The 14,574-nt window shown below is 51.9% G+C and overlaps 1 protein-coding gene across 1 annotated transcript in view; it reads left to right on the top strand.

Annotated features, from left to right (window-relative positions):
• FBN3 (fibrillin 3) overlaps positions 1–14,574 on the top strand; it is a 262,268-nt gene that overhangs the window by 199,008 nt on the left and 48,686 nt on the right. Inside the window, exons 24-31 of the mRNA XM_090027836.1 lie at positions 6,728–6,955; positions 7,098–7,223; positions 7,742–7,870; positions 11,012–11,137; positions 11,973–12,098; positions 12,650–12,772; positions 13,363–13,488; positions 13,639–13,764. Of these exons, the coding sequence (XP_089883962.1) occupies positions 6,728–6,955; positions 7,098–7,223; positions 7,742–7,870; positions 11,012–11,137; positions 11,973–12,098; positions 12,650–12,772; positions 13,363–13,488; positions 13,639–13,764 (1,110 nt within the window). The remainder of the gene's footprint in view (positions 1–6,727; positions 6,956–7,097; positions 7,224–7,741; positions 7,871–11,011; positions 11,138–11,972; positions 12,099–12,649; positions 12,773–13,362; positions 13,489–13,638; positions 13,765–14,574) is intronic.

Below are 14,574 nucleotides of genomic sequence, written 5' to 3'. Positions count from 1 at the left end.
GATTAAAAGACCAAGAGACATGGCTGGAGGATGTCGTAATTCCAGAGCCACTGCCATTTCCAGCTCCTCCTCTGCTTGCACCTGTGATGTCTGTCCAGACAGGAGCACACACTGCTGAGGCTTCCTCCAGGTCCTGGTTTGGTGCTATGCAGACTGCAGCTTGCAGATTCCTTCCCGTGTCAGCCAGGTGAGGGAGTGCCTGCAGTGTGAGCGGCGCCTTCGGGTGGTGTCTGTCCGGGCCAGGCAAGAGAGCTACAGGCGAGGTAGCCAGGCTCCAGAGCATCCCCCAACATGAGGACTTCATTGATTCCATGCTGGAGGAGACCTCTGGGACTGTGATGGAAGGACAGCCAGAAGCGGTGCTAGAAAAGGAAGAGGGCATGGACTCCCAGGAAGGTGGAAGCTGGGAACTTGTATCTTCTGCCAGCACCTCATGGTACTCATTCATGTGGGCACCGGTGGTACTGCCAGGGGTGACCCTGAACAGATCAAGTGTTGACTACAGGGCTCTGGGTGCAAGGGTGAAGGGGACAGGGGCACAGGTCGTGTTCTCCGCAGTCCTTCTGGTCAAGGGGAAGGGCCCTGGCAGGAACAGACACATCCTGCAAATCAATGCATGGCTGTGCAGCTGGTGTTGCCAGCAGGGATTCGGCTTCTTCGACCATGGGACATTGTTCCAAAAAGGAGGATTGCTGGGAAGAGACAGGATCCACCTGACAAAGAGAGGGAAGATCATCTTTGCAGACAGGCTTGCTAACCTAGTGAGGAGGGCTTTAAACTAGGTTTACTGGGGGATAGAGAACAAAGCCCTGAGGTAACTGAGGAAGCAAAGGACGTGGAGAAAGCAGAAGCAGGAGAGGGCAGCAGGGGAGGCCTCATTCTTCCTGAGAAAGTACTCGGTTTGTCACCTCGTGTGCCTGTACATGAATGCAAGGACTTTTGACTTTTTAATTACTTTATTCAGGGGTTCAGGTATACAACAATGGTTACTACCAAACCACACCAAACCCACCAACACATCACCCCGTGACAGACACCTGCGCTGCATTTCACGTCGTGTCTTACGTGCTAATTATGCAGTCGGTGTGCTGGCGACACAGTCATAAACAATTCAGACCCTGCTCCATCCCATCATACACGTAACAAAACCTTCAACTTCCACACAAAAAGAAAGCAAAAAAGCAGCCTGGTGAGGGCCCAGGACGCGGCACGAGCTGGAGGTCGCCCACACCGGTCATGACATCAGAGCGCGTATTTGAGACGGCCGTCCTCCACCTGGCACAGCGCGCCCGCAAGGGCCCAGCACGTCTCAAAGGTGGGCACCGCCCGCCGGAGCACAGCGTGCTCAAACTCCAGCGAGCGGCGCGCCTGCGCCAGGAGGCGGAAAAGCCGCAGGGCATCATCTGAGCCGGTCCCGGCGGCTCTTGAGGACGGCCAACTTGGCCTGACCCCGTACAAAGTTGGCCAGGCAGACGAGGCCCTTCTCAGCCGCCCGGTACGGGTAGGAGCACACGTAGGTGGTCTCCGAAGAGCTCCTGCCCAGCGCCTGCAGCAGCGGGCCGAGGGTGACAAAGAGCGGCTGCAGGAGGGGGCAGTCCAGGAAAGCGTGAAAGAGGGTCTCCTCAACACCCCCCGGGCAGAAGGGGCAGGCTGTCGAGGCGGCTGGGTCCAAGTGGGACGTAAACGTGCCAGTGGCTAGGATGCCGTGCAGCGATCGCCACTGCAGGTCGCCAGTCTTCTTGGCGATTGGCGGCTTATACAATGTGCGCCACGCTGGGTGGGCCACATGAATGCAGGGAGCATGGGAAACAAGCAGGAAGAACTGGAAGTCCTTGTATAAGCACAGAAGTCTGACGTGATTGGGATAACAGAGACTTGGTGGGCAGCGGGTGGCAAGGGGGGGCTGCATGTAGCCGCCGGTGGCCGTGTCAGCAGCACTCAGGCAATCCAGGACGTTTTTGGACAGCGTTGGAGACAACTTCCTGGTTCAAGTGTTGGAGAGACCAACGAGGGGCTGGGCTTTTCTTGACCTACTGCTTACAAACAGGGAAGAATTGGTGGGAGGCATAGAAGTAGATGGCAAGTTGGGCAGCAGCGACCATAGGGTGATTGAGTTTGGCATCCTGACAGAAGGAAGAAAGAAGAGCAGCAGACTACAGACCCTGGACTTCAGAAAAGCCGCCTTTGACTCCCTCAGGGAACTTGTGGGCAGGATCCCTCGGGAGGCCAGTCTGATGGGGAGAGGATTTCAGGAGAGCTGGCTGTATTTTAAAGAAACCTTACTGAGGGCAGAGGTACAAACCAACTGGATGTGCAGGAAGAATAGCAAATGTGGCCAGCGACCAGCCTGGCTTAGCAGAGACCTCTTCAGTGAGTTTAAACACAAAGGCTAAGGACAGACATTCAAAAAGCCTGCCCAGCCCAGAGAGCATGCCGGGATGCTGGGGGAGTGAGTCTGATTTAATTTAAACCAGCAAGAGGCTGGGACAGACATTGCATTAACTGGCTTGGGCCAAATCAGTTAAGTCTGATACTACATTCAGTCAGGTTTATCTCAGACTGGTTTCAGCCATCTCAAACTGGTTTATGTGCCCTGGGCATCTGTTTTGTTACAGGTTTAAACCAGTTTCTGATCACTTAAACTGGTTTGTGTGTCATGTCTGTCCCTAGCCAGAAAGGAAGCTCATAAGACGTGGAAGCTTGAACAAACAACTTGGGGGCGGGGGGTGTATAAAAGCATTGTTCAGGCATGCAGGGATGACGTCAAGATGGCCAAAGTGCAACTGGAGTTGCAGCTAGTAAGGGACATGAAGGGTAACAAGAAGGGTTTCTACAAGTATGTCAGCTGACTTCCTGCCCTTTGGGCAGGAGGCTGGACTCGATGATCTCCCGAGGTCCCTTCCAGCCCTGATGTCTATGAAATCTATGAAACAAGAGGAAGATCAGGGGAAGTGTGGGTCCCTTACTGAATGGGGGAGGCAACCTAGTAACATAGGATGCAGAAAAAGCTGAAGTGCTCAATGCATTTTCACCTCAGTCTTCACAAACAAGGTCTGCTTGTCTACATGCAAGGACTACTGCACCTGGCAGCACTGTTTAGGGAGGAGGTGAGCAGCCCTCAGTGGTGAAAGAACAGGTTAGGGACTATTTAGAAAAGTTGGACATGTACAAGTCCATTGGGCTGGATGCAATGCATCCAAGGGTGCTGAGGGAGTTGGCTGATGTGATTGCAGAGCCACAGGCCATTATCTTTGAAAACTCCTGGTGATTGGGGGAGGTCCTGGATGATTTGAAAAGGGGAAATACAGTACCCGTCTTTCAGAAAGAGAAGGAGGAGGATCCAGGGAATTACAGACCAGTCAGTCTCACCTCAGTCCCTGGCAAAAGCATGGAGCAGGTCCTCAAAGAATCCATTTCTAAGCACTTGGAGACGAATGTGGTGATTAAGGACAGTCAGCATGGATTCACCAAGGGCAAGTCATGCCTGACCAATCCGATTGTCTTCTCTGATGAGGTGACTGGCTCTGTGGATGTGGGAAAAGCAGGAGACAGGGTTACTAGAGGATAGCAGGGGTTTTGATACCATCTCCCACAGCATTCTTGCAAGCAAGCTGAGGTAGCGTGGGTTGGATGAATGGACTGTTGGATGGTAGGAAGCTGGATGGATTGTCAGGCTCAATGGGTAGTAATCAATAGCTCAATGTCTGGCTGGTTGCCAATATCAAGTGGAGTATCTCAGGGTCAGTCCTGGGGCTGGTTTTGTTCAATATCTTCATTATCAATCTGGAAGATGGGATGGATTGCTTCCTCCGCAAGTTTGTGGATGATGCCAAGCTGGAGGGAGTTGTAAATATACTGGAGGGTAGGGCTGGGATAGAGAGAGACCTAGACAAATTGGGGGGCTGGGCCAAAAGAAATCTCATGAGGTTCAGAAAGGACCAGTGCAAAGTCCTGCGCTTAGGACAGAACAATCCCATGCACCAGTACAGGCTGGGGGCTGACTGGTGGGCAGCAGCTCTGCAGAAGAGGACCTGGGGGTTACAGTGGACAATAAACTGAATATGTGCCAGCAGCGTGCCTTCGTTGCCAAGAAGGCCAACAGCATACTGGGCTGCTAATACAGGGGCAAGGCTGGTACTTGCTGCATGTATGCTGTTCTCTGTTAAGCCAAGCTGGTCCTACTAATGTAGGAACTTTGCCAGCTGGTCAAGGGAAATAGTTATTCTGATCTATTCAGCACTAGTGAGGCCACATCTAGAGTCCTGTGTTCAGTTTTGGGCCCCACACTATAGAAAGGATGTGGATAAGTTGGAGAGTCCAGCAGAGAGCAATGAAAATGGTTCGGGGCTGGGGCACACAATGTATGAGAGGCTGAGGGAACTGGGTTGATTTAGTCTGCAGAAGAGAAGACTCAGGGGTGATTTGATAGCAGCCTTTAATTCATGTGGTTCCAGAGAGGATGGAGCTGGACTGTTCTCAGAGGTGACAGATGGCAGAACAAGGACCAATGGGCATTTTTACACATGCAAGCACCGTAATGCCAGGCGCTTTTCAAAGCGCCTGGCACTGCGACCCTTACAATTGTATAAGCAGCAAAATTCACATCAGTGCTGAGAAAATAGCAGTAGCATGCTTTTGAGCTAAAATGCATCAAAGGTGCTTTAGTTCAAAAGCGCACTGCTGCCATTTCCTGTGCGCTGGCATACATTTCGCCGCTTATACAACTGCTAGCAATGCAGCGCAGCGCGTGTCAGCTCACGTGCAGAGGATCTGAAGTGGTGGATCTCCAGCATGTCGTGGGACCAAAAAGTATGTCTATAAATGTTCAGTGGTCTCAAGTTACAGAAAGAGAGGTTTAAGTTGGATATTAGGAAAAGCTTTCTTATGAGGATGGTGGTGAAGCAATGCAACAGGTTATCTAGAGAGGTGAAGGTTTTTAAGGTCTGGCTGGGATGACCTAGTTGGGGATGGTCCTGCTTTGAGCAGAGGGGTGGACCAGATGATCTCCTGAGGTTCCTTGCAACCCTAAGTTTCTATGATTCTCTGATTACAGTGCGTAACAACTAATATGCACATTCTGTATAAATAAATTTGTCCATTATGTCAGTTGTAGACAGTCATGAAGAGAAACAATCTGTGCCTGGTCCTTTGTGATTGCAGAGAGCAGTATTTCCTTCACCTGACCTTCCCCAGGTCTCTCAGGTGTCTCATGGGATTCTCGAGAGACAGGAAGATGGCATGTCCAAGCTGGAGGCAAGTTTGTCACAGTTGAGCCACAGAGCTGGGCAAGTGAGAAACTGGAAACCAGACTGGGGTGCCCAGGCAGGCTTTTCTGCATCCAAGGACCAATGCCAACTGGTCCTTGCCTGCCAAGCATCCCAGCTGGCAGTTGAGAGTCCAGTGCACACAGCAGGCTGAGAGCAGGTCAGGGTCTCAGTTCCCAGCTGGGGGAATCAGCACTGAAGTCTGGAGTAGTGCTGCTTTGTCCCAGCTGAGCCCAGCAGGGGCAAGGCTGGTACTTGCTGCAATGTATGCTAGCTAGCTAACCTCCCGGAGGCATGACTAATACGGTTTGCATCCTGGGCCCTTTGCATGCAGGTCCCCTCTGCATGCCGCCATGCAGCTTGCTCCAGTGCATTGTCCTTCTCTGCCTGCTCTATGCATTTCTCTGTACCCCCTCTGCAGCACCCAAGCACCTGCTGCCTCCCTAGCCATCCCTGACCAGTGGGAACCTGAGGGTCCCTCTTGAGCTGCACACAGTATAGGGGAACCATAAGGGGGCATGAGAAATCCTGCCCATGGGCGCAAACCAACAGGAGGAGGGGACCTGGGGACATCTTCTTCAAGTCAAGGCCTGCAGACTTAGGGCCCACTCATTACACTGCTGTGACCTCACTTCAGGCCAGTGATCTGGCCCTGCACATTTCCTCTTGGAAACAGAGGCACGTCAGGGCACTTCCACCTGGTGGCAGGGTGGTATACCACCCCTAAAAGGATCTCATAGCACCCAGCTGAGACTCAGTGGGGTAGGGCATTAGTATCACACTACAGCCATGGGGCCACTGACCTTGTCTAACAGCCACTGTGGCAGGTACTGGCTGCTCCCTGGGCAGCCAGCTTCGGTTTGAGGAAGCACAGGATGGGCGATACGGGGTCTTTGGCTCACCTGTCTAGGGACAGATCCTGTTTTAAAGGGGCACAAGCAGGACCCAGCTGTTCCAAGGGAACCAGGACACCAAAAAAAAGTCCTCTAGTGAAGAATCTTGAAAGCAGCAGTTCTCTGCCATCCATCCTAACTGGGATAATGAAGGGACGCTTCCACCACGACATGGCATGGCCTCCTTGCCCTTATTTATTATAAACCTCTTTTATGAGGAGAGGACCAGCTGTCTGGCCTGGACACCTACCCCTAAATTTCTTGCTGCCTTTCATCATTTTCTCTCTTCTCTGGAGCATTGACTGTTCCATTCCCTTCTGAAGAGGGCCAGCCCAGGGACAGGTCATAGCACAGCAAGACAGGAGTAGAGGGGGACCGGACTTTGGTAGGGATGTGAAGTAAGGAGCTCACTGTCTTCTGTCAGCCCACTGAAGTACAGGTAGAGATCCCTGGAAGGGTCCCACCAGTGTGAGATTTACTGTAGAACTGCCCCAAATAATAGAGGAGTCCCAGGTGGCCTTCGTCTGGTATTAGGCACTGAAGTGAGTCTCAGGTCTGTTGTCTCCCCAGATGTGCGTGTAGAGCAGTGCTACATGAAGTGGGATGAGGATGAGTGCAATGAGCCCCTGCCTGGGAAGTACCGGATGGACGTATGCTGCTGTTCTGTGGGCTCAGCTTGGGGCATTGACTGTGAAGAATGTCCCAGAGTTGGCACCAGTGAGTACAAGGCCATCTGCCCAAGGGGGCCAGGCTTTGCCAACAGAGGAGATGTACTCTCAGGCAGACCCTTCTACAAAGGTAAGAGAACAATTGATCTCTCTGGGTGCCAGTTTGTTCTTTGCTGCAGACGTGCTCGCAGGACCCAGCCCCTGACCTGGGAGTCTGTAGCTGAGAGTCATCAGGGAAGCCTCCTTACTGACGATGTGCCTGCTTTCCACAGATGTGAATGAGTGCAAGGTCTTCTCTGGTCTCTGCACTCATGGGACTTGTCGAAACACAATTGGCAGCTTCAGATGTATCTGTGGCAATGGCTTTGCTTTGGATGCTGAGGAGAGAAACTGCACAGGTAAGGGAGAAGAGCCCTTTCCCTCCCTCTCCAGTACCTGTTCTGGCCCCCAGGCCACTCTGCTGGGAGGGGTGAGTTGTGCTGCCTGCCTTTTGTCTGTAGTGATGCTGGGGAAGCACACTGTCAGCTTCATGTTCAGAGCGCAAGAGACCCTGAACAGACAGGTTGTCCTCAGGATTTACCAGAGTCTAGGGGCAAGACTCCACATTGGGAGACCTCCTAGGGCACAAGCAGAAGCCCTGAAGAGCTCTTTTCAGCTCTCCCTCTTGCTCTCCTTTTTGCAGTAATCTGCGTCTGCACAGAAGGCAGCTCATATGATATGTCTGACCCCAGGCAAGCCATCTCCAGCAGCCATTACAAGTCTGTCCAGACCCAGGGGCTCATTCCCTCATTCAGGCATCAGCCACAGCCGAGACCCTAATTCCCCCTGTCTAAGTCTAGTACACAGCAATGCCTGCAACTTGTCCTGGAGCTCAGGTGTTTGCTGTGTTTTCAGACTGAGACTCTTTTTCCTACAGATATCGATGAGTGTCGCATCTCACCAGACCTGTGTGGCCATGGCACCTGCATCAACACACCAGGCAGCTTTGAATGCGAGTGCTTCGAGGGCTATGAGAGCGGGTTCATGATGATGAAGAACTGCATGGGTAAGACAAAATTCCTGGCAGGGCAAGGACTCTGCCAACCACCAGGAGGTGATGAGGCAGTATCATCCCTTCCACCACTTCAGCACCCAGCCCTGGGCCCGGACATGAAAGGGCACTACAGACCACATTCACATCTGCCTGTCTAATTAACTAGCTTCCTGGGTTTTTATGCAGTGCTGTGCTACTGCAGCTGAGCACCAGTGACTCCTTGAAACTTCTGCTTGCAAATTACTTACAGGATTGGGACCTTGTGGGTTTTTGTTGGTTTTTTTTTTGGTTTTGGTTTTGGGGTTTTTTGCTTCTAAGGAGGCTGTGGTGAGTCTCCTGTCCATTAGGCTCCACTAGCAGAAGCACTGTGGTACTCTGGCCACCCCTCCATGAACTGGGCTATACAGTAGTCCGGGCATTGTGGAAGGGGAGCACAGGGTGCACCAAGACTCCCTTACATAGGAGATTTGGATAGTCACTTTTCTTCCCAGGTGAGTGACTCTCCAAAGAGCCCTCAGCATGAAGCAGGGATAAGACCAGTCTCCTGGGTCCCAGTGCCAAGCCTCTGGCAGAATGAGTATGGCTCCCTTTCCTCGTACCCTCCCTTTATCACTCATCTCTCCCATGAAGAAGGGAGAGTGCCAAGCAATGGGGCCTAACCAGCCCGCTGTTCCTACTGGCCATGGTCACATAGGCAGTCTGTCCTGGCTGCAGCTGGCTCTGCTGTGGAGAGCACTGCTGAAACTATGTCAGGAGCTTAGTGTGGACAGAAAGGCGAAGAGCAGGGAGCGTCCAGAGAGTGAGATCACCCATGGGAAAGAGCTTGGCTCATCATCCCCATTGTAGTCAGCACTCAGGCACTCAGTTCTCCCTCCCTGGAATTGCAGAATTAGTCCCACATTTTAATCATTCCCACCCGGCATTTTTGGAGGAAAAGAGAAACATCTTTCCCACACCTGGAAAATCTCAGGCTGGGATTTGTCCAGGACCCTCTGTGAAGAGATGATGTGAAGCTCAGTGGCGCTGCACTGGATTCTGGGATCTGTTGGACACACGGCACTGCAGGACTCTCCAAGGATGAGAAGGCTTCTCGGAGGCAAGCAAGGAGCCAATAAGCAGAGAGCCTTGACCTGCTTGTGTCTAGGGCGGTACATGTCTCAGCAGAAGCCTTACTTGGCTAAACTTCCCATCTATCCCAGGCATTTCTGCTGAGAAGAAACTATTTCTCCCATCTGAGACAAGGTCGTGTTTAAGCAAATGCCTTTTTTCATGGCAGCAGTGAGACTCTTCTCAAAATCTCCTTAAGATGCAAGGCCAATCCTCCATACTAGCTGGTGCTTGGGAGCCTGTCTGTGCTGTGGGATTCGTAATTGTCCTTGCAGTCATGGCCTCGGGGGAAACGGCTCCCAGGCTGTTCTCAGAGTCGAGCCTTCCTACCAGACGGGTATTTCACTCCCCTTTCTCTGCCCCACCCACTGAGTCTTAACGGCTTTCAAAGGGATTAATGCAAAACTGCACCATCCCCTGCTCAGAGCTTCACTGTCAGCTTCACAAAACACATTCATACCAGCCCAGCGAGAAGGCTGAGGGACCAGTTCTCTGCTCAGGTCAGGGGTGTATCCTGCAGTCTGTGCAACTGCTGCTCCCCTATGTGGCACCGTCCACCACAAAGAATAGCTGTGGTATTCAACTTTTTTAACCTCAAGGCTCCCTCCATAATGTCTCTGAATTTAGCAGCACCCCAGTGGAGAATCAGTGAGCTGGAATCTAAATTCAGACAAGTTATGGAGGGGGGCCTTGAGAGCCACTCATCGAGCTGGTACCAGTCATGGCAATGGGGGCAAAACCTGACCCCACCTTGCCCTCTTCTTCCCATCGTTTTCCCTTTCCTGACCACCTCCCCCGCCCCTCCAACCCCATCTGTAGCTGAAGGGGCAAGAGTAGCTCCTGCCATCAAAGCTGCTCAACCAGGTCTTACACACCAGCAACTATAGCTATATGCCCCTGCAGCCTCTCCCATAGGCCCAAGAGTGGGGGCGGGGAGTGGGATAAGGGCTGAAAAGCATGGCTACAGATCCCTACATCCACCTGTCCACCCACCCAATGACAGACTGTGCTGCTCACAGCATTGGGGCCACTAGCACTGGAGCTATGCGGAGAGAGGGGAGGGAGGAAGCACAACAACAGCAGTTCCCAAAGGAGCAGCTACAGGCACTGCTGGTCTGTGGGAGGCAGGGGCAGCATGGGGCACAGGACAGAGAGAGGAGAGAACTTGTGTTCTTGTATTGGGGCCAGGTACCATAGCACCTTTAAAGCGATCTCACAGCACCCCACGGTGCTGCAGCAGCCCGGCTGAGAATCACTGGTATAGAAAGAGTCTGGATCCCAGTCTAATCCCTATGGAAATCAGTGGGAGGATCAGGCTGAGATGTCAGGAGGCTGGTGCATGTACTGCATTCTCTGCACTGATCTTTGTGTCCTGCCACAAGCAATGAGGGCCTGTGGGCACGGTGTCACTCTGCCATCCAAGACAAGTGCGCGTTGGAGATTCTGGTTGGCGACAGCACTGCTGTAAGTCTCTGCAGTGCATTGCAGCCCTCCTGCGGCACTTCCCAAGTGCCAGCTAAGCCATTTAGCAGGGCCTGTGCGCTGTGAATCGCTCGTGTGGCCATTCTGCATAAAGGCTACTGCTAGTGTATCTCAGCTAATGTGTTTGTTCTGCTGACACAGCTCAAGCATTGACTAGAAGGGCTGGGCACAGATGTGTGCAGCATTTAGTTTGGAATTCCAGCAAAACTTGGCTCGACCCCAAATCTTCCTTGTTCAGCGCTCCAGCTAAGGAGAGGAGTTTTGTGAGTGGGTATGCAACGAGGCCTGTGCAAAGCACGGGAGTCAGGAGCCAAAGGTCTCCCTGCAAAATGGGACCTTCCACTCCATGAATGAGTGGAAATTCACTCCAGATTCCTAACATGGCCTCTTCTAGGTTCTCAGATGTGTTGCTGTTTATCTTCTGATAACGTGGGCAAATTTGTAAGGCGAATGTCTGCCTGGTTTCGGTGGTGCTTTTGGGATGATGGTCCTTGGTGTTACTGTAATGCATTACATGGAAACAGCAGCTGAAATGTAGCGTTGACTGAGTCCTTGTCTCTGCAGATATTGATGAGTGTGAGCGGGACCCCTTGCTCTGCCGCGGTGGGATCTGCGTCAACAATGAGGGCAGCTTTGAATGCATCTGCCCCCCAGGCCATGAGCTAACCGCTGAAGGCAATGCCTGCGTAGGTGAGCTGATAGAATAGATCTGGGCATGACTGTAGGAGGTCCTCCTCATTCACCATTAGCAACCACAGGAGAGCCTGTGACCTGAGCCAGTTCACCAGAGATTTGTACCCCTGCCATGTACTACCGTCTGTGTGCTTAATCCTTAGCCCACACTGGGTACATTATACTCCCACTCGGGTCACTGGGGAATTGAGGATACTCTGCATTGCAAGGATTGGGCCCAAGGATCTGGTCACTCCCAGAGCTTCCTTTTATTTACCTGCTGTCCCTAAGGCTTGATTGAGAGGGCAGTGAGTAAGGGATGGTATCCTGACTGCCTAGGTGACAGCACTGTGAGCAGAGAGGGTAAGCTAGGAAGAGGTCTGTGAGCAAAGGTTAATCAAGCTGATGCTGTACAGAGCTACAGCAGGGATCTGATAGAGGTCTATCCATCAGGATTAGGATCCTCCGGTTCTAATTGTTTGGGAGTTTAAATAGTACCTAGCGCTTTGACAGGAATGTTAATTGGGAGGAGCTGCAAACTGGAGAGCGCAGGGAAGTGCCCTGTAGGAATACAGGGAGAGCTGAGACATGACAACCTGGGAGCTACAGGTGGGCAGACATGAGGGACTGGCCTAGTTCCTCCGCTCCTTGGGGAGCTGTTGGAGAAGAGCAAAGGAAGAAGGCCAGGAACTTGGGTAAGTTTGCAAAAAGGGGTGGGGCAGGCAGGTCTGGGAGTACAGGGACACCACTGGAGTAATTATTAACAAGCTGAAGTTCTCTTCAGCAGCACCGAGGGATGGGTTATACCCAAGCAGTGCCCTGTACACTGATTAATCCTTTTTCTCTAACCCAGATATCAATGAATGCTCTCTCAGTGATAACCTGTGCCGCAATGGGCGCTGTGTCAATGTCATCGGCACATACCAGTGCGCATGTGACTCGGGCTTTCAGGCCACTCCAGACAGGCAGGGCTGTGTTGGTGAGTCCCCCTGCTTTACTTTCAGTGATGTACCCAGAAGTAACTGAGCTCGATTCAGGAGTCTGTGGCCAGTACGTGAAAGAAGGCAGCGATGGTGATCACAATAATACCTTCAGCCTTAGCTACTAATAAATCACCCAGTTGGAGCCAGAACAAGAAGCTGTCTTTCACTCCATTTAAAATGGTATAAATAAGTACCCCATTCAGGAGGGAGATGGGATGGGTATCTTCCCTTGGGCAGGACAGTCACTGGGAGTGAATTCCAGTAAAGCATTTATTAGCACTTGATGGTGTCCTGTGAAATGCAGTGTAAAGCAGCCAATGGGAATGAAGAAAGCATTTCCTCTTCAGGGCCTTGGGGCTCCTGTGAGTCGTGTCCCCTGAAGCCCACCAGGCAGGTATTATCTATCTGCATAGCTGCTTTCTGAGCCTGAGTGTTTTCTCCTGTGCAGCTAGCCATGTGCTGGCACACACCGTGTTCAGCCACTTCTGCCTGTGAGGTATGTTCCCCAGCTCTGGGAAGTGACTGACAAAGGGTTGTTTTAATGCAGATATTGATGAGTGCACCATCATGAATGGCGGCTGTGATACACACTGTGCCAATTCAGAGGGTAGCTACCAGTGCAGCTGCAGTGAGGGCTACGCACTGATGCCAGATAAGAGGTCGTGTACAGGTGAGTGGACAACGTGGCTGCCTGTTGGTGATGGCACAGAGGCTGTAGAGGAGTTTCAGGATTCACTACTGCCTCCTGTTATTCTAGAGTGATTTCCTGTGGCTTGGAAGGCAACATCTTTATGCCTTGTCTTGAGGGATCATGAACAGCACATAGGGACATCCAACTCATGCTACTGTCAGCACATAGCCATTTACACTGATGAGCAACCCTGCCTCACACAGGCCTCACTTTCAGCCCTGTGTTCACACTGATATAGTGTTGTCCCACACATGGGATGAGCACTTCTACCTCCCCATGGGTCATCAAGTGTGCAGCCGGAGCCCAGCATTCAGCCACTGCTTTTGATGTCTTGCCATTTGCAACGTTTGCTTCCCCCGTGACATCTCCTCATGGGTTACAGCCTCCCCCATGGACACAGATACCGACCGGCCTGCACATGGGCCCTCTGGCTCAGTGACATATGCAGCAATCTCCTATACCTAATGAACTACTGAGTATGCTCCCACACTGGACTACCAGAGCTTTTCTCCTCCACCGATGTAGTATATGTGCTAGGACAGGGGCACCCTTCCTTTCTCCCTCTGCAGATATCGATGAATGTGAGGATAACCCGGACATCTGTGATGGGGGCCAGTGCACCAACATCCCTGGGGAATACCGCTGTCTCTGCTTCGATGGCTTCATGGCTTCATTAGACATGAAAACATGTATTGGTGAGAATGACCCTCCCTCATGTCCATGGGCAAGCTCCATCACTGAACTGTAGTGCCAAGCCAGCGTCCAGTGGAGAGAGAAACTGCAACCCAGACCTGGGGCACTAACACTGGGGAGGAGCAGAGTACTAAACTGTTCTTTTTATGCAGATGTGAATGAGTGCGACCTCAATCCCAACATCTGCCTTCATGGGGAATGTGAAAACACCAAGGGCTCCTTCATCTGCCACTGCCAGCTTGGCTACTTCGTCAAGAAGGGAACCACTGGTTGCACAGGTAGTATCTGGGAATGGCCAGCATACGGCAGTCAATGAGGGTCCAAAGTAAAGTCGTGAGACAAGGAATCAAGAGCAGGAGGGTCAGGAAACTGAGATCTGTGAGGCACCGAGATGTGAGTAGTCACCAAGATAGTCACAAGTCAGAGGGGTTAGCAGGAAGCTGGCATTCAGACTGAAGTCGTTAGCCAGGGCATCTGAGGAAAGCGGCTGTAGCTGTAAGGAACAAGGACATGGACAGCTGCTGAACTAAAGCTACAAGGCAGGGGACAGTTTTCAGAAGACAGGGCTCTGAACTGAAGTGAGAAGGAAGGCTCCCACAGTCAGGGACCAGAAACTAGGAGCTAGACTTGGATTCAAACAAGGCTTAGGAGCTAGGAGCCACACAAAGAGGCATCTCTCCTGTTGAGTAGCCTAAGGAATACTAAGAGGTCATCTGCTTATATCCAAGCAGATACGCATGTAGGTATCTGGAGTCAGCTAGGCAGTCAGGCCCATTATGGTAATCAAAGCCAGCTTGGGCATTAGAGTCTGCCTGCTGCCATGGCTCCTGGCAGGTAGACATGGGCTGCACCTAGGAGCAAAGGACCCAGGCAGTGTTGAAGGACCACTGTCTGGGCCTGAAAGCATCAGCCAGCTAGAGAGACACCATCCAAGTACTCAGATGTTTTGCTTGGCTAGTCCTGCTGGAAGTATTTCCCTGTAAGAGTGCAGGGATTGGCAAGGTACTAAACCAAGGAGATTGCTCACCTTTTGTTCTTACCAGAAATTTGGATCCTGTTAATTTATTACTAACAACATAACGGCCTGT

Source organism: Crocodylus siamensis, chromosome 14 (genome assembly GCF_052110815.1).
Source record: "Crocodylus siamensis isolate JL-2025a chromosome 14, ASM5211081v1, whole genome shotgun sequence".
In the NCBI taxonomy this organism is placed as follows: Eukaryota; Metazoa; Chordata; order Crocodylia; family Crocodylidae; genus Crocodylus; species Crocodylus siamensis.
Note: the sequence above shows the minus strand (reverse complement) of the source record. Positions and strands in the feature narration are given on the sequence as shown.